This window comes from Lepidothrix coronata, unplaced genomic scaffold, assembly GCF_001604755.1.
Source record: "Lepidothrix coronata isolate B3197 unplaced genomic scaffold, Lepidothrix_coronata-1.0 Scaffold7, whole genome shotgun sequence".
NCBI classification, from domain to species: Eukaryota; Metazoa; Chordata; class Aves; order Passeriformes; family Pipridae; genus Lepidothrix; species Lepidothrix coronata.
Genome location: NW_016690187.1, coordinates 8,115,121 through 8,137,331, shown reverse-complemented (window position 1 = coordinate 8,137,331; position 22,211 = coordinate 8,115,121). Strand labels below are relative to the sequence as shown.

Sequence of the window (22,211 nt, the reverse complement as noted above, 5' to 3'; positions counted from 1 at the left end):
GACCTGGCATTCCTATTGTTCGAAATATTTTACCACCTCCAATCCTGGTCAACACAGACAAGTTTTCATTATTTATTCTTCTTTTCTTTCCCATCCCTTCTTTCTTTCTCACCATCTGGTATTTATGTTCGGCTGAGCAGTAACAATTCAAAATATTACTTAGGGGTTTATTTTCCCCTCTGGGCGATTTTAACAATGCTGCACTAAATTAAAAAGTGTATCTTTTGTTAAATTTCACTTTAAACAAAACAGAACAGAATAAACTACTTTTTTTGGAGACATATTTTGACAATTTTAAGCCCTAAAATTGCTTTCTATGGAAGTTTTCACACAAATTGTTTCTTAGAAGCTCCATCCAGGAGTAAACAAAACATAGAAACAACACAAAAAGTAATGCTAAAAACCACTCGTGATTTATACTTCTATAATATTCCATAAATATATATATGTTTGTCTCTCCAAAATTTTCTGTAATCAATGTACCCACAACTGAAATTGTCCACGTAGGTTTTTTGTGTGTTCTTGAAAACACAATATATTTTGCATCACCTGCTTCTGTCTGCGAAACATCAAGGCACCACTATTTCTGCAGGGTAACCCAGTGTTCTTTTCCCTTTTGCTTCATGCTCTGTAGGCTGTTCTTCAGTGTCTGCTCTGACTTACACTGTTAGTCCTTCATTAAATCTGCTAAGAAAGAAAAGGTTGTTTATAGATAGCCCTTCCCCAGATCTGAGGAAGAAGGGGGTTTCAGAGGAACCCTAACCACAAAGACAGTGTTACTGAGGCACATTGCCCTGAATTATTTTAATATTGAACAGAAAGACGGGGTCTGCAGACTTGGTTTCCAGTGGGGGAGGAGGAGGAGCATGCGTGAGGGGGAATCTTCTTGTAAATAAATTCACTTTCTTCTCCATGACTCTGGCAGAGGCGTCTTGTTTGTAATGCGATAGAAGTCTGTGATGATAACCTAATTATTAGAAGTAATGTTACTTTAGCGAGATCACTGGCATTTTTACAATGTTTGTACAAGCATCAGCAATCCAGAAGAGAAATACACTTTGGCACAAGCCAGACTTTTTCTTGGCCCATCATTTAAAACCCATAAATTATAAACAACCCCCTTTCACACTCAATAGGAACTTAGCTCCTTTGCAACAGCATCTGATGTGATGAACTCCAGTCACCTATTTAAAACACAACTACTCAGGCAAGGCCAGGCCTGGGGCTGATCTTACCCTCGCCTTTCTTTACAAATAGGAGCCATAGCACCCCTTCCTCTCCTTCCCTGCTCCCTCCATCTGCTCCAGACCCATAAAAGGGTCACTGAGTCAGGGCCTCTAAATGCTGGCAGTGCTGCTGCAGTGTTTGGGATAAGGAGCTGCTGACAGCACTGGTTGAGAGATGTCAGGAGTACACCAAGCTTCAGTGAGGCCATGCAGGTTCTCCTGTTCAGATTAGTGGGTTGGTTTGGCCTTTACGGTAACCCACTGTAATGGGTTTAATGGGTTTGCAGCAGTTTCCCTGCTGCAAAAAGGAGAGAGGCTTTGTGTTAGCTCCCTGAAGCCAGTGTGGGGCTGAGCTGCCCTTTTGCACCCTGTTTCTTTTGAGGGGGCCTCATCCATGTCCCACTGCCTCTGGTCTGGTGAGCAGCACCAGGGCAAGGGAACTTAGGCACAGCCAAGGGCTCCCAGGGATGCCACAGTCTTGTGTCATTTGTGTGGGGCTGGGAAAACAAAGCCAAATGTCTCCTGCTCCATTAGCAAGTGCTTCATGGTCAACCAATGCAGGCTCCCAGCCCTGGTCTCTGGGAAGGCCAGGGAGGGACTCCAGGACATCCTACATGGCTGCCAATATGAGACCACACCTGGGTCACCTGGGGCTGCAAGCAACCTCGTTCAAAGGTGAAGAGGAGGCAGCTGGTTGCACACTGAGGAGGCAAGGACAGGCAGGGGGGAGGCTGGCTAAGAAAGAGGGAGCCTACCGGCACCCACTAGAAGTTCTCTGAATTACTTGGGGACCAGCTGGAGCATTGGAGCTGCATGGTAAGAATTCTGAAGGCAGGATCCACCACTGGGTTCTCTGCATCCCTTCAGCCCCATTAGAAGACCAGTGAAACAGCCTGCTGGTTGGTCCAGGCATGAAAGAGTCTACTTGACTAGGGAAAAAACCAGGGCAAAGGGTATGGGGCTGCTGGTCTACCACTGGGAAGGTGCCTTGCTCACAACTGTTGGCTGAGGAGGGAGGGAAGGAGCTGCAGGTTGTAATGCCCTCCTTCCATGTGCCAGCCTACCATGTGTGCCCAGTAGCCACACACAAACGGCAGCCTGGGGAAGGCACAGTGTGCTGCACGCTGGACAGGCCCAGACACCCAGCACTGCCACCGCAGACCTGCCTGGGAACAAAAGCTGGAGCCAGACAGGCAGCACAAAGGGGCTGGTGCTGCTGGGGCAATTAGGGCTGTGGTGGTTGGCTGGGCACCACATGATGACCTCTGCTTTTAAGAAGTGCATGATGGGCTGGATCAGAGCTCCATTGGCTGCAGTCACGTTCCAGGGATTGAGTGGCAAGTTAATCCCTGAATGGGCAACATCTCTCTGTTCCCCTGTGAGAAGCAGCAGCGGGTAGCTGTGGTCCTTGCTGGGAGTGGGGCTGGCAGGGGAGTGAGGGGGCTGGCTCTATTAAAGGTCATCAATCACACAAAGAGCACTTTCTACTTGACAGTGGTTCCTCCTACTTCTGCTTGGGCCTGAGCCAGCTGGGACCTGAGCCGAAACCCCATCCAGCAGAAGCACAACCCAGCCCCAAGGCCTGAGAGCCATGGAGTAACATGGCAGGGTAGGACTAAGCCCCTTCATCAGGGGCCTTTGGTGGTTTGTCTGTGTTAACAGGCCCACTGCTTAAACCTCCAGTGTTTACTTACCTCTCTTCAGGATGCCCACCCACGCCCTAGCTATCTCCACACCATGGATGTACATCCCCACGTACCACTGAGAACCGGCTTTTCCCCCACTGGTAGTGTTGTGGCAGCAGAGAGGCAAGGCTATGCTTGAACCCGACCTTCCGGGCCTGGGGGCTGGGGAGGGATATGTTCCATCTCCCGTTTGTTAGTTATTGTGACAAGTGCAGAGGGTGGAGTCTTGCTCCAGAGAGGAAAGGCAACATGTTCCAATCTCAAAGCAGTGTCTGTGGCTCAGGGCTGCCATTGCCTTCAACACACACACTGCTCAAGCAGCTTCCCTAAGGCATTGCTGGTAAGCGTCTGAAACCACCTAGGGCTTTTTGGACAGGCTTTTTCCTATATCATATCTTGGTTTCACAGTGGCTATCTCAGGCTTTGCAGTGGCCCACACTTCCAGAAACATGGTGACACAAGGAATCATTTGGACCATTTTCCTCACAGAGGTTTTTGCCCCAGCAGCTTCCCTGTCTAGTGCCATCACTCCACTGCTCATGCAGACATCCCTAAACCTCTCAGCCATTCTCAAATTGCCTTTGACAGCATCATGTTCTTCACACTCTTTTTAACCCACTTTTCTTCTTCCTCTTTCTGACTTCCACAGAGTCCTTCCTCTCCCCCATTAGACTCTTTGTAAAAAAACAACTGCAGTTGTTCTACTCTGTATCACTGGAACTTAGCTATTTAAGTCTGAACACTGTGAAATTCGGGGGTGTAGAAAAAGCCCTCCCTCAAAAGCCAGGACATCAACAAGAGATGTTTTGCCTGTATTTAGCCGCTGATTTCTGCTTTTGTCACCCTTGAAGAATCCTGCAAAAACAAACAGGTAATGAACAAGAAACTTGGTAACAGAATCCAGCTGGGTAAATGGAAAGATCATATGTTGGTGTGAACAGAGACAGCTCTTCTAGCATTTAAAACAGTCTTAGGTGTAACAAAACCAGTTGCATTCTGCAAACAGAAGACTCTGAGTAAAGCAGCAGCCCTACTCTGGAGGCAATTCTCTTTCCTTCCCTGTGGGCAGGAGTTTTTACAGCAGGGGAGACTGAAGAGCAGAGATACTCTCCTGCATGGACATTCCTTCTCTGCTGAAGACAAAGCCTGGTGTTCCCTGGCTTCTGATTTTTCAGAAGATGACATTTTCCAAACTGCTCTGATTGCCATGGGTGTGCTGAGCAAGTTTGCATCATCCAGAATTCAACCTCTCAGAATGTATGTTTTCCAACAAGGTGTATTTGATTTAAACGGTTTTTCTATTTCATAGCTCTGAAAATGGGAATTTAGGTGATACTCCATTACTAGTGCAGCAGGGCAGCACAGCCCGTAAGAGTGAACAAGTCTGTGCCAGGAGAACACCTAGCTTCAGGGTTTTGGGCTTTCAGTGACTGCTGTGTCTGTAAACTTGAAGTCTAACCTTAAAGCAGTAATCTGTATAGCCAGCCTTTGCACTGTAACAGTTGTTTTATAGTAGATGGGCAATAAGCTGGGGAGATAGAAGACCATGTTGCTGGTCAGAGCCCATATGCAGGGAAATGCTACTGTATCCTTGCAGGCTTGTGTATGCCTGTCCCAGAGATGTGTCCTCTCAGGGCCCCTGCAGGAAAAAAAAACAATCAGACCTGCTCTGAATCATCAACTAGGTGTAATGGTGGGGCATCTGGGGCTGAGCTGCAGAGCACAAGTCTCTATAGGAAAGAGTTGAGGCTGAGTCAGTGAAATGGTCTGCTTATGTCTTCCCTGTCATCAGCCCAGCCCTCTGAAATCTGCGGAAAACCCAATAGAATTTTTCCTTCTCTGGGGATTCCGGCTGCCTTTGAGTGGTTGGCACCATGGCACCATGTTTAGTCCTCACAAAATTTGTGGCCTCTTCCTGACCACAGCAAATAGCATTTTGGCTGAGAACTTGTAGCTGTTGAGTGGAAGGCACTGGATGATGGATGAAGGCATTTAAATTTCTTGTGTTTATTTAGAAATAAAATATTTTTTAAAATAAAATACAACCCTTGCATTTCCCAGCTGAGACCACATCCACTTCTTAAGAATTAGAAGGTTGCCTGTCTAATTTCAAGCAAAATGATAGCCCTTCTTCATGTTGTCTGTCCAGTTCCAAGTCACCGAAGGCCAAGCGTGCTCTGGCCAGCACATCCTTTTCTGTTCTGAACTGCACTGACATGTGGTTATCAGTTGAGGTGTTGGATGAAACCCATCATTATCCAAATCAAACATAAATGTGGCTCAGACTGGATGATCAAGTGTCACTTGGAGACATCTAGGGAAAGACAATCACTTTTAGAGTCCAGGTTTCACCTCCTCCACCTTGTTCCTGTTTCTTGCCATTCTGTAGGGATGAAAACCAAGAGAGAGAGTCAGAGCGTTTGGTTGGGCAGTGTAACTTGATTCACTCTCTGCCAGCTGCAAACACTCAGTAAACAATGCCGAATTGTCAAGGGAAAAATGAAAGTCCATTAATGGGGTGAGCCCGGGGATTCACTTTTGGGAGGCTGCAGAGCACTTATCTGATGGAGTGAGACCATTAAGTGCCATGAGGTGCAACAACAACCCCCCCAAGCACCTCAGCCTCAGGGTCTGGACAGCCTCTGTGTGCCTCCGCACGCTGCCGCTCCCCGGGGCCGCGTGGGCTCCCGTGGGAGCCTCCAGGAGCCTGGCCGGCAGCAGGGCAAGAGGCAGACCTAGCCGTGGAGGGAAGCCCAGGTTGCGGAAAAGCGCCACCTCCAAACTCCCGGCAAGTGCGCGGCGAGTCCATCGACTCCAGAGGAAGCGGCTTGTCCCAGGGGGATCCCGGGAGTGCTCGGGGGACTGCCCACCTGAGCCCCGCGCCGGCCCTGGGCAGCCAGGCGTGGGCAGGGGAGCCGGCGGAGCCCGGGACCCCCGGTGCGGGCTCCCCCCGCCGGGCTCCCATTGGCCGCGGGGCGGGACGTGCCGCCCCGCTCCCGGCCCTATATTAGGGCAATATTGCCCCGGCGGGCAGGTGTGGGGAGCGGCGTTGCCCCGCGGGCCATGGACCTGGGGTACTTTGCCCTCGCCTTTCCGCCGGGGCTGTGCCGCGGGGCCCCGTGCCCGCAGCGAGGGGACGACGCCTCCCTGGGGCTGGGCACCACGGCCAGCGCCGCGCCCCCCCTGCAGGCGGCGGGGTACGCGGCCGCCCCCGCGGCGGCGCCGGGCCCCGGCTGCCGGCCGTCCCGCGGAGCCGGACCGCCGGGATACCCCACGACCATCCTTCCCGAGAGCGGCCGCTCGCCGCCGCAGGACTCCGCCCGCCCCTGCCTCGGCGGGGGGCTGCGGGGCATCTCGCCCTGCCCCTGGACCGCCCCCGCCCCCGGCTCCCCGGCCCCCGCGGCGGCCCCGGGGGTGCCCCGCACCTTCGAGTGGATGCGAACGAAGCGGAGCCCGCCCAGGAGAAGTGAGTGGGGCTGCGGCGAGCGGGCGGGGACTGCTCCCATCCCGGCTCCCCTCTACCCCTCTCCCGCCTCGGCCCCGACACCCGCCCCGCTCCCTCCCCCTGCCTGTGCCCCCGCTGAAGCGCGGTGTTTTTCGGCGTTGCAGGCGGCGCGGCGCCGTGCGGGGGGGAACCTCCCGCCTGCCCCGCACGCACCAGCTTCAGCACCCGGCAGCTCACGGAGCTGGAGAAGGAGTTTCACTTCAGCCGGTACCTGTCGCGGGCCCGCCGCCTCGAGGTGGCCCGCTCGCTGCGCCTCCGCGACGCCCAGGTGAAGGTCTGGTTCCAGAACCGCCGCATGAAGCAGAAGAAGCGGGAGCGGGAGGCGCGGGCCGCCCCCGCCGCTGCCCCGGGTGGCCCTGCCTGAGGCACCGCCGCTCCCCACGGAGGGGCCCCCGGGGACGTCGGGGCTGGGCTGGAACCTGCGGCCGGCGCGGCACACGGTCCTTTCGTGCGGGACCGCGGCGGTGCAGCTCTGCTGCTTTTTTTCTGTTGCAACTTTATGTATAGTTTTATTTACGAGGAGTCAGGGAAAGGTGTCTCGGTCCGGGCCGGAGCAGCGGGCGGGCGCGCGCCTCGGGGAGATAGAGGGGAAGGTTCGCTCCCCCGGGCAAGGCAGCGAGCGGCTCCGCCAACTCCATTAGGTGCACAGGGAACTGTCCCAGGCTCCTGACCCCTTCTTCGTTTTGCATTTAAAAAGATAGATCCCTAGGCTCAGACAGAGTTGGTGCAGAAGGGAAAAAACCCCTAGAAGCAGAGGGGAGCAGGAATCTTCCTCTCACGGGAGGGGGCAGGGATGACCACAGCTACCAGTATGAGTCCAAGATCACCTTTTGAAAAAAGTGTCCTTGTCTTCTGCCCTACCCTTTGCAAAATTGCTGCAAAAAAAGAGTTTATGATTGTATTTATTCCTCATTCATTCTCATCCTTTTCCCTGATGTGCCTGATTTAGTAAAAAAATCCGTTTAATAACTGTTGGGGAAAATTTTAAAAGAAAAAAGTCTTAGGAGGAGCACCTCATGCCATTTGAACTACAGAGGTGCTGGGATTTTCCTTGCAGAGGGTCTGGGAGGCCTGAGACTGGCCAGCAGCTGCTCTGCTGACTCCCAGCACCTCTCACATGTGCTCAGGCCAGAACAAGACAATATAAAGCCTCTTACAATGTCTAGAGCCAGACTCTCAGTTCATCCAGCTTTCTCAGGCTTCATTGTGTTTTATGGTTAACAAAATGCACTCTGTTAAATCAGTTTGCAACAAATCTTACCACATACAAAACCTCAAGGCCTGTTAAAGTGCAGGAAGATGCGTGGGTTTGACCACAGACTTCTGCCAGCAAAAGACCAAGAGGATTCCTAGGTCTTTTACTTGGATACTTGTTCAAAAAAGATTGGCAATGACTGATTGCCTCATGCAAGTGCAAAATTCACCAGTGATCCTCACTTCTCCTGAGTTCATATTTCACAGAGCTAAAATAATAGTATCAAAGTAGACAAAGGAGCCACATTTAGACTTTTTTCCCATCTGTGACTGAGAATGCGTTACAACAATGTGGAGAGTAATGACATCTGGATTTATGTGAGGGTGATTTTATTTATTTGTGGACAAGTCTTTTATTTTGGACAAGTCTCTCTTTCCTCAGGACTTCTGCTGGGTGTTGGAATTTGGGGTGAAGAACAAATTATAGCAGCAGGGGAGATGGACCTCAAGGGCACCTGTGAGATGCACTGGGTCCCTGTCTGGAAGCCAGCACCAGACACCAACAGCTGTTTATCTTTGTTGGATGCTTGATGGGTAAAAGGAACACAGAGAGAAGATGAAGATGGATGTCTCAAGTCAGAAAGTCTGCAATGTGGGGGATACTTACTCTGTGTAATGCTTTCTTTTCCCTCATGCACCCTTTCGCTTACAGGCTTCCTTACGAAGACTTCTTTGCCAAGGGACTGGAGAGCCACTGCCGATGGCAGCTTCAGCAGAGGTTGGTGGGAGCCCTGGGAAACTGCTCCCAAAAGCTGGGCAGACAAGTTGTGATGATGTTGTGCCAGCAGGTCCACAGCTGAGTGGGGTCAGGAGGCCTCCTAGGCAAGGAGATGGGTGCCCCCCCAGTGAACATCCGAGAGAAGGGACTTCCCAAGACAAAAGTGTTTGGGTACACATCATATCCTGACTGTACGCAGTAACGCTAGAGGCTTACGGTTTTGCATGCACACAGGGACATTTTCTTTCTGTCCATAGTGTTTCAGTTCATGTCCCTTGGGCTGATTCACTTCATGGGATAGCCCTGAAAAATTCTCAGGACTGAAGTACTTGCGTTAAACTAGTTGCAACCAAAATATGTGGTTTGCAGTTCTTCGTTGAAGTAATGACACCAAACAAGCATTTATACTGCAGGCTGATTATTCATTAAAAACCAGGAAATAAAATTTCTGCTGCCTTTTTTTTTTTTTTTTTTTGAGATGATGGTGTTTAAAGCAGAATAAAGTCTGTTAAAATTCATGAAAATTCAAGTAAATCAAATTTGTTTTGCAAGCTGAATATTAAAAGCAAATAAACTACTAACCAACCCTTTTCAGCTGTTTTTAAGGTACGTTTTTACCAACTCTTCTGTTACTGCTCTGGGTTTTTATATTACAAATAAGCATAGACACGTACCCAAAATGACTCATCTTTCTCAGAGCATATGTTTCATATGCAAACTTCAGAAAACAGCTGTATTTTCAGTTGCCTCCAAATTTGTCACGTCTGTGGGGTTTTTGGTTTGTCTTCCTTTGATTTTCCTAATGATTTTGACATTTGTGCTAGGCACTTTAGGCCAGAGGAATGGTTCCTACACTGCTGACATGCTCCTGCACTACCAGCATTGAAAGAAAGGTTCTCATTGATTTCAGTGGTGTTAGATCAGACCATTAGAGCACATTAAGTCTTTCATAATGAATGTTTTCATGACATATATTTTCCTGAATAAATAAATACATGTGCCGGCCTTGTAGCAGTGCACAGTTCTGTATCCATCAAAGTGACATAGACTGAATATATAGAGATTTACTTGCAAATTAAGATGAAACCTTGCAACTCTTTTATGGCAGTCTGAATCAATTTGCTGGTATGAACACAACAATATTCTATCCTAAGAACTGGTACTTAGTATTAAGTGTAATTTCCGCTCACGTGAAGGGCCAGTGTAATAGGATCTTTCTTCTTCACAAACAGTTTTAGCTGTATGAGGATTAGATATTGCTGCTTTGCACCATTCTGTCAGCAAGAAAGTCAGAGGAAGGAGCTAATGCAAGTCACGTGCCAATTCTTGAATAATTAAATAAAAATGCCTGGGATATATATGGATGCACAAATGAGACAAATAAATGATAGATAAGGTCTAAGATTCACTAGTTTAACATTAATCCCAAGAGTTGTGTCTCACATATGCTCAATTTGATGCCTAGCAGTTGGGAACAGGTTTTAGATTAAGCAGATAGAGGTAAGAGCACAAGCTGCAGTTTTTACTGCAATCAGAACAAAATATTCCAGACTTGCCTCAATAGATACCCACCACCATATAATTTATCAAAAATTATGTAAATACTATTTCCTGGCCTTGTTTTCCCTCAAACATGATCAGAAGCCACAGAAAGACGGTTCTCTTTCAGTCATATATTAATTTTTGCCTACTGACTATTGCTCAAAGGGCCACAGGCTACAAAGGGATATGAACGAAATAATTTCTTACGTGTTCCCATTTTTGCCTGGAACAGAACAAAAATAGATTTAGAAGGCTTCCAAGAGGAAGTTGTAAAATTGCTGTTCCTAAGTGGTATATGTGAATATATAAATTTCACATCTTTTGGATAAGTACACGATAACAGAAAACCACACCTTTTTGAAAACCAAGCTTAGGCAGGAACCCAGGCTCACTTGGGGATCTGGCTTCCCAAGCAGAACTGAATTAGTATGTTACCGCTCCAAACACAGCACAGGGAATGCTTTGCTGAGGGTCAAAGCAATGACTCTGGTTTATGGTATGAGCTGCATATACAGGTTTATTTTGACCATGAAAAAACACAGCAGTAAGCCAGAAAACAAAAATATGCAACCCAATCCCCACATTTTAATCTCCTTTTAAAAGTGTGCCATTTCCTTTATTTATTGGTAAAACCTGGAACTGTGGTTTACACAAAAAATGGTACAAATTACTAGTAGAGGAGAACAGACAAGTACTTCTCTTAAGGAAAGTCTTTGCAGTCAAAATCACAACATGCAAATACCTCCTTGCAGTTTCAAGAACTTGTCTCTAATAGCTAATAAATCATACTTATGATTTGTCCTGCACTTCTCTATTAGCCTAAATTCCAAGGAAATCCCGAGAACACTTGCAAATCCCTGATGACCGAGAGAAAACAGGTATGGAGAGAAACCCCAAATGAGACATGGCTGTTACCAGTGTATCATTAAGAGTTGTCTGAAGTTTATAGGAAGCACATTCCATTCTATTTGTGATAATGGCTATATACAGGTATATATTTGTGTGATTCACTCAATCTGAACCATCGGTTTTTATTACTTTTCCTATTGTCAGTGAAGTAAGGAGTCTTTGGCCCGAGAAAGGGACACTGTTAAAAGAAAGGTGAACCAAACAACAAATCATTCTGCTCCCTATCAAAACAACATCTGTTATTCACACCTCTACTCAACCACATCTCTAAAATGCCCTCCAAATAATTCTGGGCAATATATAGGAAAAAGATGCTCCCCAGAGCCAGTGTCTTACTGTATTTTAGCTTTATCCGGAAATTTTTTTGTTGCTCTTGAGCATCAGCCAAGTGAACAAAATAAACTTCAGCTGTGCAACATGTGACTCTTCCTTGGCTTAAATTTATGCCTGCATAGAGTGTTAAAATCTCAGAGATACAGTCCTGAGACCTATTTGTAAACTGAGAAAGGCTTCCTTTATATTGAAAAAAATTAGATCAGCCCACAAAAGAGCTTTTCATTAACAATTTTGGTATTCTTGTGTTTTTGTTTCGTCAAAAGGCAACAGCCTCTGGTGATTAGCAGATTGAAAGCCAGCATTTTTAGTAAACAAATAAATACAGGAACAAATACAGTCAGTTTCTTTTCTACTAGCCTATCAGACTTCCCACCACCTGGAAAACAGATCTTATTTACTACGTGTCATCAATAAGCATAGTGTTGCAAGTAATAACTCACAAGAAAGTTTAGTTTATTCTGAAAAATATGGCATTTTTAAGCAGGATGGCATATCATGCCTTATGAAAATGTTTAACTCAAGCAGTCTGGCCCATGGCCCTAACCTCAGAGAGAAACCCTTTCACTGACCAGCATGGGTCATACCTAACCTGGGAGCTTTTGCCCTTTCGTAGAGAACAAAGACTTTTGCAATGCGTGAATCCATGCTGCTGTGAGTGTACCCAGGATTACACCCATGTGTGAAGTCAGTGGATCAGGAGATCTGCTTCTGTGGGGCAAAAGTATCTGTTCCTTCTACCCATACAACCTATGAAAAACAGCCGTATCCCAGTGATACGATTTTGGTGACATTAGTACAGCAGAAGAATCTGAGAGCTAAGGCTTCCCAACTATTACTCTTCATCTTAACAGCTGTGCTACACTAAATCTACATTCCCAATGCCTCTTTTTATGTTCCTTTAACAAGTAAGCTAGATTAAACACAATAAAATTTAGAGTGGTATTTGAAAACAGATAAAAATATCACTAAATTTTTTAATGACTGCTCAGATCAGATTTTGCCCAGTTACTGTTCAGATAATGGAAACAGTTTCTAATCCTGGCAATCTCTAGTATTAGGTCCATATCTTAAGCATAGATATTGGTATAATTATTTCAATATGCACACATTTATGGATTTATAAATTATATAATTTATGTGGGGCGACATTTCCTTCAACTTCCAAGTGTATCAAATCCAATGATAATTATCAGTGTTAATAGCCTATCAATAAAATAGTTTATCTTTCTCTTTGGAAATTCTGTTGAGTAAAAGTGCAGTAGGTATGTGACCCCATTGTGTTATCAAACCCATTTTCTCATGCTGGAAGAGACTGGACCTCAAAACACAGTTCATGCAAAGGGGTGATCTCTTATAATAGGTCCAAGATTTTGTAAAATTTTGTAATTGTAACCAGCACTGTGACTTTCATTTTAATGTGACCGGGCAAAAAGTTAAAAAAAATGAGACATGGCTGCTGAACACTCTTAATGTCACATCTCACTTAAGAAACGGACCACCTGGTGGTTCTGGTTGCTTTTCAAATGTAGTATCAAAACACAGAGATTTCGTAATCTGATTTGCAGCAAGAGCCATATAAGAAAATGACTATCACAACTGTGGCGTAATAATAAATGTGAAAGGAAAAAAAACAAAGAAAAAAAGCATTACAACATGTCTGCAGGTTGTCATTGTCATCTGTGATGCTGTTGTGTCTCTCATCTGTGATCTAAGGCCTACAACAGAGCTCACCCCCCCTCAGAGGCTGGACTAGGCTGAAATTTAGCTGGCCTGTGCTCTCTGTATACTCATAGAAACAATATGGTTCATATGGCTCAAAGTATTTCTCAACCAGGCATTCCTTTTACATGTCCCAGTGTTCAAAAAACTTCAAAGTGCATCTTATTTGCAAAATGTTGTAGAATCATTGCTGCACTGCTTTTTATTTCTGTCTCTTTGGTCTTTAAACAGACCAAAGGGAACAGTCAGTGCTTTTCTCACATCCTTCTACTGATGCCAGGAAAAGGATCAATCTGATGGGCCACATCTCCTCACAAGTCTCAGGAGGTACCAGCTCATACCTACAACCAAAAACACCATATGTTTTTAATGTATATATATTCAAGTTATCTCAGTCAGCATATTTTTTTTCCTTACCACAGTTATACCCTGGGGAGAAACTATGTCAAGTATGAACTTCTACAGCTGTAATGAAGATATGGCAAAGCTTTTTTTATGTTCCTTTTATGGAACCAGAAAATTATTTTAGATGGAATGTATTCAACTTCTGAAGTTTCTGCTATGTTGTATCTCATGCATCGGTTCTCAGCCTCCCCTAAAAATACAGAATGGCGCTCCAGTATGGCCAGGCTACAGTTTATGTCTAAACTGAAAGAGCTGACAAAAAAAAAAAAAAAAAACAAACTAGAGAAATTCTTCTTATTTGTGAGACACATGGGGGAAATGATTCAGAAAATAAAAAGTCACTTCCATGTAAGCTTTTTAAGAAAAGGTTTCCCATCTAGAGGCAAGAATTTTATACCTAGAGGTAAAAATTTTGTAAAAGGTCATTCAGCTCTGCAGCATTTAGCTGTAAAAATGAAACAGTCAGTAAATTTCTCCAAGGTAGCAGTCATGACTTTTGCTGAAGTGAGATGGACAGCAGGAAAAGCTAAGATCTAAGCTCCATCCTGGCTCAGCAGACAGCATTCACACAAGATAACCAGGTTCATGTCTCTGCTCCTGCACGTTGGTCTCCTCCTTAAAGCACTTCCCAGGGGTATGTGGGTTGAATGGGATGGTTTGTATCTGATGAATTCACTATCAAACATTCTTCTCAGGTGTTCTAAGAGTTCTACACATATGACTGATGAGGGAGTTTTGTAGGTGGGTCTTGCTTTCTCTCCCTTTCTAAGATCTTGTAAAGGGGTTTTGGTTTTATCCCAGTGTGGAATAGCAACACATTTTTAATCTCAAAAATCTTTTGGGACAAGGCAACCATTTCCTGTGCAGCTTTACAATTAATCACAGCACATCCTTCTTACAGTGTGTTACAGATAAATAATTCATTACAGCTGCTTCTTCCCTCCATGCAGGGTAGGCAGTTGTGATTATCATTTCTACAGGAAGAAGAGGAAAGTTAATTCTTTCTATGCCGGCCTCCAGAAAAGGATTTAGACCCTCTTACAAGAAGCTTTGAGGTAAATACCTCCTCAGTATTTACCACACTTGTCCAGAAACTGAGTTCAATTGGAGCTCCTTAATTTTCCAGATAACATCTTTAGTTTGAGAAGACTTGCCTAACCAGTGCCTACAGTCAAACTGTGAACAATTATTCTTATTTTCATTAACAAGATGGATCTGGATTTTGCTGCAGTATGAGCTACACAAATATCAGGATGAACCTTTACAGCCACCACTACTGCAAGTTGGAGTCATGATTGCTGCTTTGACATTCATGCTGTTTTGACAATGAAGTCCTAATCCATGCTTAAAAAAAAGATTTGTTGGTGTCTGGTAAACTAGGGATTAAAAAGATATAGACAAGTATGGAAACAGCCTATTAACACAGGTTGGATCCAAGGGAACCAAAGGCAGAGTTTGGCAGGAAGGGTAGAGGAAGGCGCTGTGGACTGTGCAGTACCACAGGCAGGGAAGCCAGGGCAAAGTCCCATTGACTGTTGTCTTCCTTCTGGAAGCTCCTGTTTACAGGGCCCTCTGATCTCAGATTGTGTTTAAAAGCCAAATTGTGATCCCATAAAGCATAAACTATGTGAAACATATTGCTCTAAACCCATCACTTGCATGGAGAAACATGCTCCATGTGCAGCTGACACTGTCAGGGTCCCGGGGCATTGATGGGCCTGACCAGCCCCACCTAGGACCCCCCACCCCACCCTGTCCACCAGCCCAGCAGATCTATTTAAAGGTCAGCCCAGGGTAATTGTCCTTTTTGCCTACCCATAATTCCTCCTTATTTGGGCTTTGACCTATGAGCTGATGTCCCTATCCCCATGGAGGTACCCGATGCCCTGGGCTGAAAGCAGTGGGATGGGCTGTAAAGGCTCTGCCCTGCCCTGCCAAACTGCAGAGTTCCCCTGTGAAAGCTCAGGTAAAGGTGGGAATATTAAGGTCTGACTTCAAGATCTCAGCTATTTTAGAGCATGGGAAAGCTTCCTCAGCAGCTGCTGTGAATGACAGGGATATGCAAGAGCCTGGGGGCTTTAACACCTTCAGTGAGTAAAATAGTAAAGTTTGGCTTTCTGCACACCTGCTTTGATGTCTGCTCAGTGCAGCTGCAAGGATGACAGATGTGCTAAAATAGGCCTGGCACCCCTGAAAATCTGACCCTGCTGAATGAAAGAAGGCAGTAAAGGAGGTGAGAAAGGGAGGAGAAAATGATTCATCTAATGGCTTTCATACAGTTTGTGACTGTTTGTTTGCTTTCAGCAATGCTATTCTTGTGCCTCTTAAAACTCTATGAAAACTCTTTCTATCCTCATGTGGATTGCTGGAAATGCATCAGCATTGTTTTATTTGTCAATTAAGTATGCAGTATCTTCTGTAAGTGCAAAGTGGTGAATGTTAATACTCTGATTATTGCATCTTCGTAGCTGTTCCTAGAAATCATACCTTATCTTGTTTACACAACAATTAGGCATCTTTGAACCTACCTTGAAAATAAGAGAATACTGCAGAATGTAATTAACTTTATCAGTGTGAAAATCTATTGTAAGACACCTGAACTGTCACAAAAATAACTTAGTTTCTTACTCCATCATGGACACTACAACAAAACATACATGCCAACTTCCCAGGGAAGTGCACCGGAGCTGCAGAGATGAGTTTGGCCTCAATTTTGAGTTCAGATTCTCATATAAAATGGTTTTTCCTTAGTAAACTCACAGAACTGTGTGTGTAACCGAAAAACTTGCAACTTGTCTCACGTTTGAGTAATTTTGGCATCATTTCTCATACTGAAGAACAGTGGATTGCATGGGCTGATGGGCAAACACCTGCCTTAAAGGTACACCAAGTGCCCTGTGAGATCCATTTGATCATACTAGTCCAGATTCATATGCTTCTGTTGTCTGTGTACTTTGCCAGACTGTTTAGTGTACAGAGAACCTCTGGCACAAAGTCATGCTAAAAACACCCTCCTGCTGCTGCCTGGCACTGGATGTGTTGGCAGGAAAGGACTTACTCAAGTCTTCCTTCATTGTAGACATTCCCAGCAGCCATAACTGCTCTTTAAAGACACTGACAGGCAGCATAATGTAAAGCAGCTCACAGGATGCCCTAAGTTACACGAGGCACAGCCTGGCTGCGGGCCAGCCGAAGAGAAGGCGTTTCAGTGAGGTTTTTTTTCCCCATCTCTCACTACTGCTTGGCCTATTCTCAAATTCCAGCCGTACCACACAAGCAGTCTTCTGAGATTTCACCCATCAGCAAAATTTCTGCACAGTTCTCTTTGAGACAACCATTGCTAATCAAATCTAGGACTGTCAGTACTCCTCCTGTGTCTTGGAAAGGCCTGGCTTGTTAGACACCTGCTCCATGGAAATGGAGAGCAGTGGTTTGGGCAAAGGTCCCCACTGGTGTGCTAAGAAAATGCTCTGATGAGGTCTGTTGAGCAGCATGTGGCCCCAGTTGGTTGTCTTGGGCTGAAGAAAGGTTACACTGCAACACAGATCAACTCTGCAGTGTCCTCTACCACCTCACCAGTGCTCTGAAGAGGAGTGTTTGCTGTCAGTGTTTGGCACATAATACCATTGTATCCACCTTAAACTGGATTTAGCCCATAATTTGCTTCATGAACTTGAGAACTGTGTGTGATACCTAGCAGTGCTCTCAAATTTGGAGAAACTTATTTAAATGCTCCCATTTTCTGATGATTATGTTTAATCTTATGCATTGTCATACATTTGGCTAGCTAGACTGTAATTTGAGTGGCTAACAATAGTGTTAAAAAGCAAACAGCTTGAAAAAATGCATGAGACCATGAGATGTATTGCCATTCCATAATTCTTCTTGTAAAATATTCCTAAAAATTATACCAGCAAAAGAATCATACTGCAGGTATAGATATGTGCTATGGATAGCCATATATTTTTAAAAATATTAACATGGAATAAAAGATATTAAAAGCTGTCTAAATAATATTAAGGGAACTAATAGGAATAGTCTTTTTTTTTTCCTAGGCAGAATATTAATCCAATTCAAATTCCATTCTATTTAAAATGGCATGTTTCCTAGTCCTGTTTAACCAATGGACAGTTTAACCCTAGCATTTAATACCTTACATAGTAAAGGCAGCCCACGTGGAGAGATGGGCTATGAGAAAACTCTACTCCATCTTTTGAGCATGTCTGTGAAAGTACCCCTTATTAAGGGCTGACTTTCTGAAATGCAAAGCCCAAGGGACAGTGTAATTCTGCCTTTTAGTTTCCCTTGAAATCCTATCTGAAAGTGCATCCTTCTCTCCACACTGAAATCAGAGGGAATAGCACCTTGGGGTCTCCTGGTAAGCCCTTAAGATCTATGAAAGCTGGGGATCTTTCCATGGCATGGAACAAGAATTACCAGAAAGAAGTTTGCTAATGATGAAGCCAGCTGAAGAAACGATTCCCATGCAGGTCCTGCAGGAAGCCAGGCTCACAGCAGTGATGCATTTCCTCAAAAAGCTGGGGGAGGAGAGAGGCATATGGAATAAAGGTGAAGGTGGTGATGGAGTTGGTTTCATTGCTGCCAGCTATCATCACTGGAGATCTCCCTGGAGGATTTCCTACAGGGCACTCTGCTAGAACAGTCCTTTCAATGGGAGCAAGGAGGACTGGGAACGCAAAACCAAAAACCACTGCTCCAATCTCCTGTCCCAGAGACAGATGTCTGAGCATCTGTGTCTTGCCACTTGTTGGAGGAATGGCCTGAGCACCACTCAGTTTTTGTCCTGTTTTGGCTAATTGTTTGGATTTGTCAACAGATTTCTTTTGATATGTATCTGTTGATACTTGCTAGATTACTTCCTGATTTTTGCACCCTGACTTAGCATAACCCACCTCCATTTCTGGAGATGAGTTCTTTGTATCAAACTGAGCTCTACAGAGAAACCTTATTTTTTAGTTGGGTGCTAATATATTAATTTGGCCTAGCTCATACCTAGTTCAAGCTCAGCCTTTTGCACCATGTCTCGTGTTTTTAGCCTTCTAAATACTGCTGGTGATGAAAGGACTCAAACAGCACACACCAGTTTAGTTCAGACTCTTGTAATCTCTTAATACAAAGCCACTCAACTTCTCAGAGTTTCTGTAATTTCAATGCTATTCAACTTGCAACTGTAATTAGAAATGGAGCTTTCATCAGCGTTTTAAAAGCATCAGTTCTCTTCCACATCTGTTTCCAGTCCTCAGTCCATTGTTACAGTGTATTTACTGGCTCTTCTGCTATTGCTAGTGCTCTAATAGCCTGCTTCCACTATTACGTGAAAAATATACTTAGTAATAACAGTAAGTGTCACCAGAATATTTTCACATACTTTGAAAACACGAATACATTTATATAGCCCATATTTTCTCATACTTCAAATATTTAAGATTTTACCTTACAAGAGCGACATGTACCATCTGTCCTTCACAGTGAGAAAGTCTTATTTGATAAAATGAGATAATTCTTACTAAAATGTGGCTAAAGAAATGAGGATCAAGAGGCACTGTAGAACGGAACAAGTATTTCACATATCCTTTATCGTCTCTGCAGTCAACTTATTGGGTATGTAATGTTATAGCATTTTCCAAAACTTTAGGTAGTCTTAATATTATAGAATTAAGACTAAGAAATTAATGGTTGTTTAAAGGCAAGGTGTACATTTCAAAATGCAGAGTTTGTTTTCTGGAATTAAGATTCCCAACTTGGGATGACGAAAAGGCAGCCGTACCCTTCAGTGATAACCTATCGTCCCCAGGACACCTCAGGACGCATTTCGGAGTTCCGTTCCCGCTCCCCTCGTGACTCCGTGCCCAAGTTGAGGGCGCCGTCTGAGCGGGCAGTGCCCCGCGGGGACGGGCCCCGGCTGTGAGTTCCAGAGGGTCTGCTCTCAGGCTGGGATCACCGAGGAGCGCGACCGTCGCTCCCGGGCGCCGGGCACTGCCGCGGGACGGGCTCTGACCCGGCACAGCCCGGCGGGCGGTGGCGCCGCGGGCCCCGCCCCGGCCCCGGATGCAGTCGCGGCCCCCCCGGCAGCGCGGCGCCCAGTTCCTGTGCGTGTCCTCGGCTGCCCGCCCTCCCTCCGCGACATGTCGCTGGTGGCCGAGGCCTTCGTGACTCAGCTGGCCGGTGAGGGGCGGGGGCGGGCGGGACGCCGGGGCCGCGCCGGGACCCGCTCCGTGCCGGGCGCCGCGCTCCGGGCCGCGCTCGTGGGGGGGCGGCGGCGCCCAATTCCCGCGGCCTCCGCGCCCAGGGTGACCCCGCGGGACGGGGCCGGGGCACCGCGGGGAGCGGCTGGGGGTGGCGGAGGGCGGGCCGGCGGTGCCGTGCAGAGACCGGCGCCAGGGGACGGGCACAGGTCACCCCGCGCAGCTCCTCACTGGACAGGGCTCCCCAACCCAGGCTGTGCCGGGGAGCATCGTCACTGTGATTTAATAACTTCCCTGTCTGTAAAACTACTTAATTTGCTTAAGTGGTGCAAGAAAAGCACGTCGTGGTTATAATTCTCTCAGCTGGAGTGGAGTCCCGCTGTGCAGGAGAGCTCTGTGCGGCGTCACCCCCTCCCCGAGCCCCACGTGTGTCCTGTGCCCCCCCCCCCGTAAGGCTGAGAAATGTGACGGGACCTTTGGTACCTGTTGGTGCTGCTGTGACCCGCTAAAGCTGGGCTGCGCAAACTAGACGTAACCTGTGAGATAAAACACAAGTGTGCCTCACTGGGGAGTTATTTAGCAAAAAACGGTATTAATATGCTCTGAAAGAAAAAAAAAAACAAAACATGAACCTTGGATAATTCCTGGCTAGGAAATTAAAAATACAGTTAATATGTTGCATGCTGGAAATAGGTCTTTGGTCATGTTTCGCCTCACTTGTTATTCTCTGGTTTTGATTTTTAGCTGCAACACAGCTCACAAGCAATAAATACTGCAAGGGAACAGCATTTTGATTGATACTGACCAGTTGAGGAGTAAGGTGGGATTTTATCCCAGGAGCTGGGTCTTCTGCCACTTGGTAGAGGCCCAAACATAAGAGTTTGAATTGGATTCTCTTCTGTGAATGTACCCTGACATGTAGGTCATGTGAAGGTGGTGGATCTTTAATCTAGGTCTGCAGAGGTACCCATAGACAAGCTTGAAGGTTGTGCTGGCCTCTTGTCAGCTGTTAATTCATAAATGTTAGCACAAGACATACTTATGTTCTGAGGGGCAGAGCCCTGGATCATCAGGATATGGAGGATATGGTCATGATCAGCATTGCTTCGTGCCATTTACTTACCTTTAATGATCTCTTTATTATATTTTATTTAATTTGTCATTAAGGCTAATGATACATGTGAATAGATCTTGATTCTCCTGCCTTCCTCTGCTCTGTGACCTTTATGAATATTCTAAAGTGACAGCTTGCTAATACTTATTTTTTTTTCTGGAATTACAAGAATGGGAAACAAGAAGACAAAGTTTTGCAACAATTGGCTCTTTACTTCTGTGCTGAAGGGTTCTTCCATTCCTGGAGAGATTCTTACCTCCCCTTTGGGGTAGTGACATGCTGCTTATACGAGTCTCAGACTCATGCATTAGCAATTTTACTATTAAGGTGGTGCTTTGAGGGCATCAGAGCTGCTCAGGTACTTCTGGACCCTCCTACAATTTAGTAAGCTTAAAGCCATAGCACTTCATCTGTTACCTGTCAGTCACAGGTTGAATAATACTAATTTCCTTTTGTAGGTAAAGTAATATTTAAGCTTCTAACATAAAAATACCGGCAGTACCTCTCTATTTTTTGCAGAATAGAAATGGTTGGTGCTTATTTTATTAATCTTGTACTTCTGCAGGATATGCAGTGTAACTCAAGGTACACTACAAATTGTTGTTGCATACCTGTCCACTGAAACATTCTTTAAAACAAAGTTATGGCATTGTCTTCGCTTTCCCAGAAGTGAATCAGTTTCAAAAGCAGTTACCTGCCTTAAAAATAAAAAATACCTTTGCCAGTGGGTTGTGACCCTTCCAACTTGTCTATATTATGTACCAGGTCTGAAACTAAATAATGGTAAAATCACTCAATTTATTCATATGGAAGATTTTTCAGTTAAAAAAAAGTTATCCAGGATCTTGGCCAATACCCACCACACTTCTAGATTTCTTGAAACATTACACAGACACAGGGAATATTTCATTCTGTTACTAAGAAGATATAAATATCCCCCAAATCTAGGAGTATTTGTGGGGAAGAAAAATGTTGTATCTGCAAGGAAAAAATACCACTTAACAATGACACTTATTTTAATAGTGTCCTACCCCATATCAGTGGTTGTGAATACTGCCTTTCTGTTATGGATGGAAAAATAAGAATGACTGAGAATTTTTTCCATGTTCATAAAAATGAAATTTCACTGGCTTGTCATCGAGGGTCCTGTTCATGGACATGTCTCTTTGTCGTAGCAGTTGCAATGAGCTGCTGCTGCTCTTAACATGTAGCAGCTGTAGTGCATGGGTGCAAGTGTTTGAGACAATCAGCCCAGCACAGTTTGTTTTCCAGAAATGTTTTAAAAGCTGAGGGGCGGGTTTTAGTAGGGAAGGGGATCATAACTTTCTTTTACACACTGACTTTTTGTGTCTGTATTTGAATATTTTTTTTGAAAGTACTACCCATCTTCACCTGTGCCTTGTGCATTCACTTTTGATGTGCCTATTCACAGCCTCGGCACAAACTGAAACATAGAAAACACCATCTGAAAAACTGTTTTCGGTGTGAGGGTGATTTAACATTGTAACAGGTTGCTCAGAGCAGTTGTGGAGTCTCCATCTTTGGAGATTGCTCGATACTGAAGTGGAGATGGGCGACCTGCTGCATCTTAC

General features: G+C 45.4%; 2 protein-coding genes and 1 long non-coding RNA gene across 3 annotated transcripts in view; 2 read left to right on the top strand and 1 right to left on the bottom strand.

Annotated features, from left to right (window-relative positions):
* The first annotated feature begins 5,974 nt into the window (after positions 1–5,974).
* Positions 5,975–6,780, top strand: LOC108506827 (homeobox protein Hox-D1-like). Its single transcript, XM_017834211.1, has 2 exons — positions 5,975–6,377; positions 6,521–6,780. The coding sequence occupies exons 1-2, from the start codon at positions 5,975–5,977 to the stop codon at positions 6,778–6,780; spliced, it is 663 nt and encodes a 220-aa protein (XP_017689700.1).
* Positions 6,781–10,513: 3,733 nt separating this feature from the next.
* On the bottom strand, positions 10,514–19,291 carry LOC108508723. Its single transcript, XR_001878481.1, has 3 exons — positions 19,088–19,291; positions 17,737–17,837; positions 10,514–13,235 (listed from the first exon to the last, which is right to left on the bottom strand). It is a non-coding gene; the product is annotated as an uncharacterized LOC108508723 (long non-coding RNA).
* A 104-nt stretch (positions 19,292–19,395) lies between these two features.
* MTX2 (metaxin 2) overlaps positions 19,396–22,211 on the top strand; it is a 34,296-nt gene continuing 31,480 nt past the window's right edge. The window contains exon 1 of the mRNA XM_017838952.1: positions 19,396–19,485. Coding sequence (XP_017694441.1) covers positions 19,446–19,485 — 40 coding nt within the window. The 5' untranslated portion in view covers positions 19,396–19,445. The remainder of the gene's footprint in view (positions 19,486–22,211) is intronic.